At 58.9% G+C, this 10,702-nt stretch overlaps 3 protein-coding genes across 3 annotated transcripts; 2 read left to right on the forward strand and 1 right to left on the reverse strand.

Moving 5' to 3' along the window:
• Window positions 1–702: 702 nt before the first annotated feature.
• Window positions 703–5,262, forward strand: WHR41_00440 (uncharacterized protein; the record flags this gene model as incomplete). The annotated part of the gene is made up of 2 exons (XM_069369046.1): window positions 703–2,156; window positions 2,229–5,262. 2 exons carry the CDS (start codon window positions 703–705, stop codon window positions 5,260–5,262), a joined length of 4,488 nt encoding a protein of 1,495 aa, XP_069234310.1.
• Window positions 5,263–5,962: 700 nt separating this feature from the next.
• WHR41_00441 (uncharacterized protein) lies at window positions 5,963–7,989 on the reverse strand. The gene is made up of 4 exons (XM_069369047.1): window positions 7,562–7,989; window positions 7,352–7,503; window positions 6,386–7,280; window positions 5,963–6,327 (listed from the first exon to the last, which is right to left on the reverse strand). The coding sequence occupies exons 1-4, from the start codon at window positions 7,847–7,849 to the stop codon at window positions 6,244–6,246; spliced, it is 1,419 nt and encodes a 472-aa protein (XP_069233970.1). The 5' UTR covers window positions 7,850–7,989; the 3' UTR covers window positions 5,963–6,243.
• A 1,550-nt stretch (window positions 7,990–9,539) lies between these two features.
• Window positions 9,540–10,673, forward strand: WHR41_00442 (uncharacterized protein; the record flags this gene model as incomplete). The annotated part of the gene is made up of 2 exons (XM_069369048.1): window positions 9,540–10,157; window positions 10,233–10,673. The coding sequence occupies exons 1-2, from the start codon at window positions 9,957–9,959 to the stop codon at window positions 10,671–10,673; spliced, it is 642 nt and encodes a 213-aa protein (XP_069233967.1). The 5' UTR covers window positions 9,540–9,956.
• Window positions 10,674–10,702: the final 29 nt, after the last annotated feature.

Genomic DNA, 10,702 nt, shown 5'->3' on the forward strand with positions numbered 1-10,702 from the left:
TCCCGCATAATGCTCTTGTTCCGTAGCATCTACACGTGCATGTACACACTACATAGTACTTCAGGCAGCACACGGCCCTGCTGTTACCGAGATCCACTCGATCGCCGGGCAGCTGGTGGCACCGGCGCCCCCGCCGATCGCATGCCCGCAGAAGCCATCGGCCGGCCAATGGCAGCACACGCCTTGTGAGCCTGGGCTAGAGGCGCGCACGAGGGTCTGCGGTATGGCTTGCCAGCCGGCGGGAGATGGGCGCATGAGGCGCAGAGATTTAGTTGTTGGCCAGCGGAGGGCGAGGGCGGCAGCGTGGCAGAGAAGAGCGAACGCGGGCAGGATATTCCATCTTGCCTGCTGGCATGTGCGGCGGCGGGCATCGTCGCCTGCCCGCCCGCGTGCGGCCTGTGCACTTCTGGCCCTTCTGATCGCCGCAGCCAGCAGTGAGGCGGGACGTCGCCTGGCACCTCTCATCAGCCTGCGTCCGGCGCACACCTTGTCCTGCCTGTCGTCGTGGACGCCTCTCGTGTTGTCTGTACACTCCGTCTGTTCGTCCGCACCCCATTGCCGCCTGCCCATCTTGCAGCGCAGCGTGTGCGCGCCGTGGTGCCGTGTGTTTCCTTGCCTCGCTCGTCCCCGACGCCGCGAAATGACGCCGCTTGAACTCTCTTCGCTCCGCCAGCCTGTCCCGCCCTTCTGCGCCAGGGCCTCATGAATCAACCGGCGCACCGCAGCAGCGACGCCAGACACACCTCTTCCGCCTTCGCTCTTCACCACCAGCCTTCTCCCCAGTCTTGCGGCCCACCGTGCCCGTCCGCCGCCCTGCCGCACTCACCACACGCCCCATTGCACCGGCAAAGCGGTTCCGCACACCACGCGCCGGACGCGGTCCACTCCCACACACAGAACACTTCACTCGCGCCGCCCGCGGCCTCGACATGGGCTGCGCTCGCGCCTGACAACCACCTCGCCGCCTTGGATCCAGCGCAGAAGACCCAGTCGGCCAGCACCGCTCGCGCCTCGCGGAACCCCGTCGCACTTCCACCCGCGCCTGCGTTGCTGCCGCCGCTCAACATCGACCCTCCACCCAAAAGACACAAGAAGCGCACTTCCGACGTGCGCACGCCAGACGCGGCCACCGATCAACCACCGATCAAACGTCCGCGGGTAAAACCAGGACTCAAGTATAACCTCGACGATCTTGCATATCCCGGCGCCTTTGAAGGCGCCGCGCTACAACCCCCCAGCCCGCTTTTCTTCAGCAACACACCCCGCCGCCAGCGACCGCCGCTACCCGCTCGCTTCTCGAGCTCCGAGGCTGCGGCGAGGATGCTGAGCAAGGCGCGCAACGAAGAGACGCACGTCAAGACAGTGAGCTTGGCTCGTGGTACGGTCACCACGCCTGGCCCATTCTTCCCCACCTCGGTACCACATGGCGGTCGTCGCAGTTTGGATAGGAGCTCGACTGGCAGAAGCGACAGCCCTGATTCTGCGCACCGCCTACCTGAAGAATCAAGCCCTCAATCAGGGCTCAATTTGCAATCCATCGGCATAATAGAGTTGTTGGAGCAGGACGAGAGACCGACATTCATCCTGGACCTCTCCGATACTTCCAATTACGGCCCCGGCCAGATCCAGCCTCTCTTTACGAATACCTCACTTCGATCCTACGAAGGATTATTCGACTCCGTCGCAGGCACCTCCAGAATCGAGGGAGCGTTGCACGCATCCTTTCTCCAATTCAAATCATGGCTCCTAAGTGCTGTTGTGAACGGCGAGAGCCTAAGCGTCTGCTTGCCGGCCGTGGCCTATGCTAATCTCACGTGGACGTGTTCCACTCTGCGCAAGAGACTACGTATTGTAAGCGGTACTTTCATATCGCCCCCAAGCGCCCGGTCAGCGGCTTCGGCGTCCGTGCCTCGCGATTCTGCGAGCTCCTCGTCAGGTCCCGTGTCCGTTCCTATGACAGAAGCAGAACCTACCGACTACTTTGGTAGTGCCGCTCGAGCGCGCAGGATCTCCGGGTCGATTAGCCAAGCGCCTCAATCTGCGCCACCCGTACCGAGTATTGAGAGACGGACGCCAAATAACCTCACGCCAGCCGTTCCAGAGAATGAGCCCGATGTCAGTGAGCAGGCACGACTCGACCCTCTAACCCCCTCAAAGTACGTTGTTCATGGAGGGGCGCCTCTGACACCTGCGGTCTCCACTCTGACGGATATTAATTGGTTCAATAGCCACCTAGCAATCGCCCCGTCATCAAGTCCAAGCTTTGACTGGACACGGATCCCGATTAGCGATGCTATGCCGGAGCACGTTAAATTTGCCCGATCTGTTGATTGGGCCTCCACCGCCTTAGGTCCCATTGAAACTTGGAGCGCCGACCTTCGCCAGATGTGCAATTTGATCATAGCCAGTCCGCACCCAGCTGCTTTCTATTGGGGCGAAGAACTCATCGCGATCTACAACGAGGCATACATTGAGCTCGCTGGACAAAAGCATCCCTCGCTCATGGGTCAGAGCTATCGTGTGGCATGGGCAGAGATCTGGGATAACGTTAAGGACGTTTTCGCGAACGCAAAATCCACTGGCGAGGCAACCATGAAGGACGACGACTGCCTGTTTATTAAGCGCAGCGACTTCCTGGAAGAGACTTATTTTTCGTGGTCCATCATTCCCATGGTCGGCGGCGACGGCAGCGTGGTGGGCCTGTACAACCCGGCTTTCGAAAAGACCAGGCGCAAGATCGCCGAGCGTCGCATGCTCACTCTGCGCGAGATCGGCGAGCGCACTGCCTCCGCGAGAGACGTCAAAGGCTTCTGGGCGCAGGTCATGGGCGCTTTCAGCTACAACCAAGAAGACTCTCCCTTCATGCTGCTTTACTCCGTCTTCGACGAGCCCGACAGCGATACTAGTAGCTTGCATTCGAGCTCGACGCTCGCCGCGAAACCGTGCCATTTGGAAGGCTCCCTCGGCGTGCCTTCTGGCCATGCGTGCGCGCCCGAACAGCTGGAGCTCCGCAATGGCATGGAAGGCTTTGCGCCGGTGTTCCGCGAAGTCATGAACACAGACAAGCCTGCGTTGCTTGAGGTCGGATCTGGAGACCTGCCCGAGAGCCTTCTGCGCGGATTGGAATGGAGAGGGTTTGGTGACCCTTGCAAATCGGTCGTTGTCTGTCCGATCCACCCGACGACGGGCGAAGCCGTCCTTGGTTTCCTGGTTTTGGGGGTCAACCCGCGCAGGCCATACGATGACGACTACGCCCTCTTCATCCAGTTGCTCAGCAGGCAGCTGGCCACATCCCTTGCTTCGGTCGTGTTGTTCGAAGAGGAGATCAGGCGCGGCCAGAAGGCGGCCAAGCTCGCGGCGCTGGACCGCATCGAGCTTTCGGAGCAGCTGGCCGCCAGGACTCAGGAGGCGATTGAGAGCGAGACGAAGTTCACGCGCATGGCTGAATTCACGCCAGTGGGCATGTTCATCGCTAGCTCGGAGGGTAATATCACGTTCGCCAACGACTCCTGGTACGAGATCAGTAGGGTGCCGAAAGCGCAGGGCGCAGCTGATCGGTGGATCGACGCGGTCAAGGAAGAGGACCAGCAGCTCGTCGAAAAGAATTGGAAGACGCTGGTTGTCGACACAAAGCCGGTAAGCTTCGAGTTCAGATTCAAAGCGCCCTGGCAGGACCGCAGGGGGGACAAGGGAGAGACCTGGGTTCTGTTCTCGAGCTATCCGGAGAAAGGCAGCGACGGCAAACTTAAGAGCGTTTTCGGCAGCATCACAAACATCTCCGAGCAGAAATGGGCGGAGGGAATACAGACCAGGAAGATGGAGGAGGCAGTTGAGCTGAAACGCCAGCAAGAGAACTTCATCGACATAACGAGTCATGAAATGCGCAACCCGCTCTCGGCGATCTTGCAGTGCAGTGACGAGATATCAACCTCGCTCACGCAGTTCAAACAAAGCGGCAGCACTACGCTGCCAGATGACCTCATTGCGAATTGTCTGGACGCTGCGCAAACTATCAGTCTGTGCAGTCAGCATCAGAAGCGCATCGTCGATGACATCCTGACTCTCAGCAAGTTGGACTCTCAGCTCCTGCTGGTGACCCCTGTGGACGCGCAGCCTCTGACAGTCGTCCAGAGAGCTCTCAAGATGCATGAGGGCGAGCTTCAGGCGGCAGACATCCAGATGAAGTTCGTCGTGGATCAGACCTTCCGGGACCTGGAGCTGGATTGGGTTCGCTTTGATCCTAGCAGAGTGCTGCAGGTCTTGATTAACTTGACGACGAACGCCATCAAGTTCACCACAACCGAAAGCAGGCGCACCATCACGGTCACCATCGGAGCGGCTAAGCAGCGCCCCAGTGAGATGCCCGGCGCGCCGGTCAACTACTTCCCCACCCGCAGCAAGAAGCACTCCCTGGACGACAAAGACTGGGGTGACGGCGAGCGTATCTACGTTCACTTTTCCGTCCAGGACACCGGTCGCGGTCTGAGCCCCGAGGAGAAGAAGATGCTCTTCATGCGCTTCAGCCAAGCCTCACCTCGCACGCACGTCCAGTACGGCGGCTCAGGACTGGGCCTCTTCATCAGCAGAGAGTTGACGGAACTCCAGGGCGGCGAGATCGGCGTGGAGTCCGAGGCCGGCAAGGGCAGCATCTTCGCCTTCTACGTCGCCGCCCGCCGCAGCACACCGCCGGCCGAGGACGGCGCCATCGGCCTCGCGAAGCTCGCCAAAGACGCCAAAGTCAAGAAAGACATCGCCGTGCTCGCCAGCAAAGAAGTTACATCCGGCGAGCCCGCGCCCGAGCTCGCCCCCGCGCCCGCCCTGCCGCTGCAGCGCCGCGTGCTCATCGTCGAGGACAACCTCGTCAACCAGCGCGTGCTGCAGAAGCAGCTCAAGAACCTCGGCACCGAAGTCCACCTCGCCAACCACGGCGGCGAGGCCCTCGAGAAGCTGCGCCAGAGCACCTACTGCGCCTCCGGCGGCGCCCTGCAGCTCGGCGTCGTCCTCATGGACCAGGAGATGCCCGTCATGGACGGCCTCACCTGCACCCGCCGCATCCGCGAGCTCGAGCGCGAGGGCGCCATCCGCTGCCACGTGCCCATCATCGCCGTCACGGCCAACGCGCGCCAGGGACAAATCCAGACGGCGCTCGACGCGGGCATGGACGACGTCGTCAGCAAGCCGTTCCGCATCCCGGATCTGGTGCCGAAGATCGAGGAGTTGATGGTCAGGTACCCGATGCCTGAGGGGCCGATTGGAGGCTGAGAGAGCGAGAGGCGAGTGGAGTCGATTCGACTCGACGGCACGAAAGGTACGTTGTTTTTTTCACTTGTTCTGAGCGTTTGCTTTTTTTTTTTTGTGGGGTTTCATCCTGCGGGTTTTGGCATGGCGCGGAGCGTGTCTTTTTGGGACAAAGGGCCGACTAGTTGGGATAGATCGGGAGAGAGAACAACGACGACGACTCTGTTTTTGCATTTCTGAGCGAGCAACATGGGCACGGGTGGCGCAAACGGTGGCGGACCGGGGACAGCGCCGGCTCGGGGCACACGAATTGGACGAGGGGCATGTGGCGTTTTTTCATTTTTGTTATCTCTTTTTCCCTTCTTCTCGGGGTCGCTGGCCTACCGGTTGCAAGAAAGAGGAGATGTATGAAGGAGGGCATAGCGACTCCCGTCGTGGTTCTAGCAAGCGGGGGACATGGTTGCGCATCCTTTGCAGCTGGCGAATGCCGCTTTCTACAACTCAACCGCATTCTCGACGACCCCTCTCCGACTGTCTCCGCCTTACGGGTTCTTCTGGACGGCATGTCGCGGAGTCGCGCTCACGCGGGCTTTTCACAACTTTGCGGACTGGAGGGCGGGTTTCCTGTTTACGATACGAGCTGGTCAGGTGGTTGTTCATGATGGGGTCGGTGTGCACACGGCGGTGAAAATCAAAATCAAAATCAAAGGTACGGTCAATAAGAGGACGAAGGCGAGGCGCGGCGAGAGAGCACGAGCGAGGAGGGAAACGGGCGCGCCGTAGTGCACACTCCAGTCAGGATTAAGGTAGTGAAATGACTCAGTGACTCAAAATCTTTTGATGGTCGTTTCCTTGTGTTTTTCCTCGCTGATCGTAACGGTCGTGGCACGAATACCCCTTTCACTTTGGCTTCCCCAATTGCTTGACTTGCGTCCGTCTTAGATGTTCGCTCTCGTCCTCGCCCTCGCTGTCTCTGGCTATCCTACATTGGCTGAGGCGGGATACTTACGACTTGTACACGTGGATGACGTGAGGGTTGCAGAAGGCCTTGAGGCCGTCGGTGCCCCATTCGCCGCCGATGCCGCTCTCCTGGTGATGGTGTTAGTATGTGCTGGGTCCATGACAGTTCATTTATGTGGGCTCTTACCTTGTGGCCACCGAAGATAGCCTGAGGAGTCGGCTTCTCGAAGGAGTTGACGAAGACAGAACCAGCCTCAAGGCGCTTAGCAATCTTCTCGGCGTGCGCGACGTCCTTGCCCCAGACGCAGGCGCCGAGGCCAGTGAGGGTGTTGTTGGCGCGCGCGATGACCTCCTCCTCGTCGGACCAGGGCTGCGTGGGCACGATGGGGCCGAAGGGCTCCTCGGAGATGATGCGGCTCGCGTTGGGAGGGTTGTCGATGATGGTCGGCTGGATGAAGAAGCCCTTGCCCGCGGCGACGGACTCGGCGCCCACGGCGAACTTGTACCCGTTCTTGCGCGTGTCGTCGAAGAACTCCTTGACCTTCTCGTACTGCATCTGGTTCTGGATCGGGCCCAGCAGCGAGCCGGACTCCGGCGCGCCGACCTGGATCGTCTTGGTGAAGGCGACCATCTCCGCCAGGAACTCGGCGTAGATGCTCTCGTGGATGTAGATGCGCTTCGTGGCGACGCAGACCTGGCCGGAGTTCTGGAAGGCGCCCATGACGACCTGCGGCGCGGTCTTCTTGATGTCGACGTCCGGCAGGATGATGGAGGCGTCGTTGCCGCCGAGCTCGAGAGTGACGCGCTTCAGCGTGCTGGCGCACGCGGCCATGATCTTCTTGCCGGTGGCGATGGAGCCGGTGAAGGAGATCTTGGAGATGCCAGGGTGGGCGGTGAGCATTGGCCCGAGCTTGTCATCGCCGCCGACGGCCTGGACGACACCGGGCTCGTAAATCGACTGGGCGATCTCGACGGCCTTGAGGGTCGTGTAGGGGGTGAAAGGGCTGGGCTTGACGATGATGGTGTTGCCGGTCAGCAGAGCCGGGATGATTTTGCCCATGGAGAGGACAAGCGGGAAGTTCCTGATGCAAGTCAGATTTTGGTTTGCGTCGAAGATTTGTCAAATCCGAAAGCGAGGGTGTGTAATACGCACCAGGGGCAGATAGCACCGACGACACCAAGAGGGGTGAAACGGGTGGTCAGGATCTTCTCATCATCCTCGACACGCTCCTCAGGGAGATCGAGAGTCAGGTGGTGGCCAAAGAAAAGAGGGACGGCGTTGACCTCCCAGGAGGCGAATTGGCGCTGTCAATGGTCAGTTAATGCTCACATCCTTTTGGGAAAAGAAGCAAAGTTGGCGCACAGGCTTGCCGGTCTCCTTGCAGAGAAGGGTGGTCATTTCCTCGGAGTGCTTGGACCAGGCCTCGCTGAACTTCTGGAGGAGCTCCTTGCGCTTCTCAATAGGCGTGAACCTGTACTTCTCGAACGCCTTCTGGGCACTCTCGACGGCGTCGTCGACATCTTGCTGGGTCGCAATGGGGACGGGGTAGGACTGCTCGCCGGTGGACGGGTCTACACCGTAGTGCTTGTTCTGGGCATCGCGGGGCTTGCCATCGATGATGTTGGTGAAAGAGTCCCACTGAATAGACATGGTGGCGGATAGAAGAATGATTTTGGGAGGTGTTGGGTTGAGAGGAAGGAAAGTCTAAGGTCTGTGTAGACCTGGCGGCTGACGACCTTTATGTGAGATAGACACCTTCCAAGGACCCGTCGCGGCGCTAGGTTGAAGTGGTTCAAACGGTTCGGCAGCATTGCATTTGCGTGCACCGCATGGCGGGGCATGGGGCTGGCTCAGAGGGGTCGCATTGGGCCGAGGGTCCTCGGTGGGGCAACGTAGGCCCCATCCCGGCAATCGTTCTTGTGCAATTGTGGCGTAGCAACCGCGGCTTCACTTCCCCCCACGCCATCGTCTTGTCCTGCCCCGAAGATATGCCCGGGCATACAATGTCTGTTCACAGACACTTGTGGTGTGCAGTGACACGTTGGATGGCAGCACGGTGGACAGCTCCGTGGCAGCGCGCGCACTTACGAGTCTGGACTGCCAAAGGATCAGACTAAGCTGTCGGAGCCCTCAAGGAAGACCCATCAGCCTCATGCACGCAGGGGTTCTAATGCAGGGCAGCTGATTCCACCGAGTAATGTGCGAGAAAGAAGTACGGGCACTCCAGCTCGCTTCAAGCCTGCTGCTTATGAAGCTGACAATCGACAAGGGTGTCGTATCTAGGCGGACGAATCCCCTGTTCTGGACACTCGCAGCACGCCTAAAGCCATGGGCTCAACTTGAGACGAGCGCTGACAATCTTCAAGGGCCAATGCTCTCTCGTTGCATTGATCGCGCAGGGGCAAAGCCTTGGCTTGATGCTGTGCAGCTGTAGATTCGCGAGATGTTGCACAGCTGATGAGAGATCGCAAGTGGTGCACAAGATAGCATACGCCGTCCTGGATCTGCTAATACATGCGGCATAGCATCTAGCCTCGCATCAATCCATAGCTGCGGAGAACTTCAATGACTCAGGTTCTGGATGTGCCAATCGCGTCTCGCTCAGACTGAGCTACGGTCGCTTGCAGTGAGAATCACTGCTTATAACGCACGAGAGGCACAGATCTAGGAGAATCAATGTGAATCAACACCGCTTGGCCCCAGTGCAATTGATGTTCATTGCACTCAATATCTTGCGGCACAAGTCGTTTACGCCTATGGCGCTTAACGCGGTCAATGCCAATGAGACCAGACCGGGGTTGAGTGTACACTTGGGAAGTCAGAAGCGTAAGGATTCGAACTCTCAAGAAACACAAGTGATACAGAGCCATCACGCTCGAACCTCGCCAAGCGATATTCATAATATACCTTGACAGCATTGCTTGTCCGAAAGCTTGCAGCGTTCTCTGGTGGGTAAATTTGTTTCAGTAGCAATCGTGATCTTTGAGGCAAGCAGAGATCAGACGCTTCCCCACCTCTCTTGACATCTCCAAAAAAATACCTCGACTATCTCAAATCTACAGGAGATCACTAGAATGCGCCCACATTCTTCATCCAGAAAGCGGTGGAGCAGGCAACTGACCAGTCCTAACGGGAGTCAGAGCTTCGCGAGCGCCGTTTCGCCAGCACCGCCGGCCCCCACATGGTCGCGGTGGGCAAACGCCTTGACATCATCGCGGACCAAACAACCCCTGCAGTTCACCACGCGAACAGCACACCGACGCCATCGCACTATCCGCGTGTGCATAAACTTGGCGTGCGCTCCAACATTTCCCGCCGCTCCCAAAGCCCTCCATCATTGGATTGGGCTGCGCTGACCGTGTCAAACCTGCCTAGTCAAGCGCCGCAGCGCCCATTACTCTATCGCGCAGATCGTGAAGATGCGGTGTCCGTCTCGCTGGCTTCCATTGCATACCGCTTGACGAGCGTAACATACTTGTCCCGTTATTTCCAATTTTTGCAGCGTTCTGTCCCGCGTAACACATACCCATATCGAGCTCCTATTCCATGATCAATCGTTCCATCATATTTCACAGCTTACTCCGCGAGAGCCGACGCTTACATCATTGACGCATGCCCAGAGCTTGAATAAGAGAACATTCGGCGGTCACAGGGACGAAATAACATCAAGAGTTGGGAAGAAGAGTGTACCCGGCTCTCATCTTTGGGAGAGGCGGACAGAGCCATTGCATCTGTGTACACAGGCACCTCCGGCACGATGTTCCACGCAATCCGCGAGTTGCCGTATCGCGTCCTCGTCATGCTGGTCAATATCTTCTTCCCGCCGCTGGCGGTGATGATGCTGACTGGCCTGGGCGCCGACACCGCCCTCAACAGCTTGCTGTTCCTGCTCGCCGTCATCCCCAGCCATGTGCACGGATTCTATATCAGCTGGGTGTACTTCTGGCGGCGAAGAAAGGTAGGATCTTGCCCCTCTTGCTGTGCCCGAGACTGATCCCACAATTGACCGAAGCTGATATGAAATGCTGTTTAGGTCAGGAAGGGACGGTACCCCGGTGGGCCAAAGAGCTTCATTACTTCAAAGGATGTGATCAACGGAGGCTTGAGCGACAGGGAGGTCGCGCGGTTGTACAAGCACGACAAGCTAGAGAGGAAGAGCAGCCTACGCAGCGCCAGGAGCAGGAGCAGGAGCGGATCGCGGGGGCGGGGATGGGACGAGACCGCACGCGAGATGTTGCACAGGCGGCCTGAGAGCAGGGGAAGTAGCAGAGCAGGTGCTGACGCGCATGTTGGCAGGCTGAGGAGGGCGGGAAGCCATCGCAGTGTAAGATCTCATGGGCGGGAGAGGGACTTTGAGAGGGAGAGGAGATGGGCTGCACAAGTCGCTTCAGACGGGTACGGACCGGTGCAGGTTCCGGGGAGCGAGGCTGGATCGAGCGTAGGTCCTGGGAGATGGTCAATGGACCGTATATAGTAATGTCGCAGGACGTTGCCCTAGAGCTG

This window comes from Cladosporium halotolerans (genome assembly GCF_011745625.1).
Source record: "Cladosporium halotolerans strain TM138-S3 chromosome Unknown Sca1, whole genome shotgun sequence".
NCBI lineage: Eukaryota > Fungi > Ascomycota > Dothideomycetes > Cladosporiales > Cladosporiaceae > Cladosporium > Cladosporium halotolerans.

Coding starts and splice junctions, on each gene's coding strand:
- WHR41_00441 (XM_069369047.1), bottom strand. CDS start 7,849: ATGTCTATTCAGTGGGACTCTTTCACCAACATCATCGATGGCAAGCCC. Junction 7,281..7,351: donor GTCGGTGCTATCTGCCCCTG/GTGCGTATTACA, acceptor GACTTGCATCAG/GAACTTCCCGCTTGTCCTCT. Junction 6,328..6,385: donor CTATCTTCGGTGGCCACAAG/GTAAGAGCCCAC, acceptor CACCATCACCAG/GAGAGCGGCATCGGCGGCGA.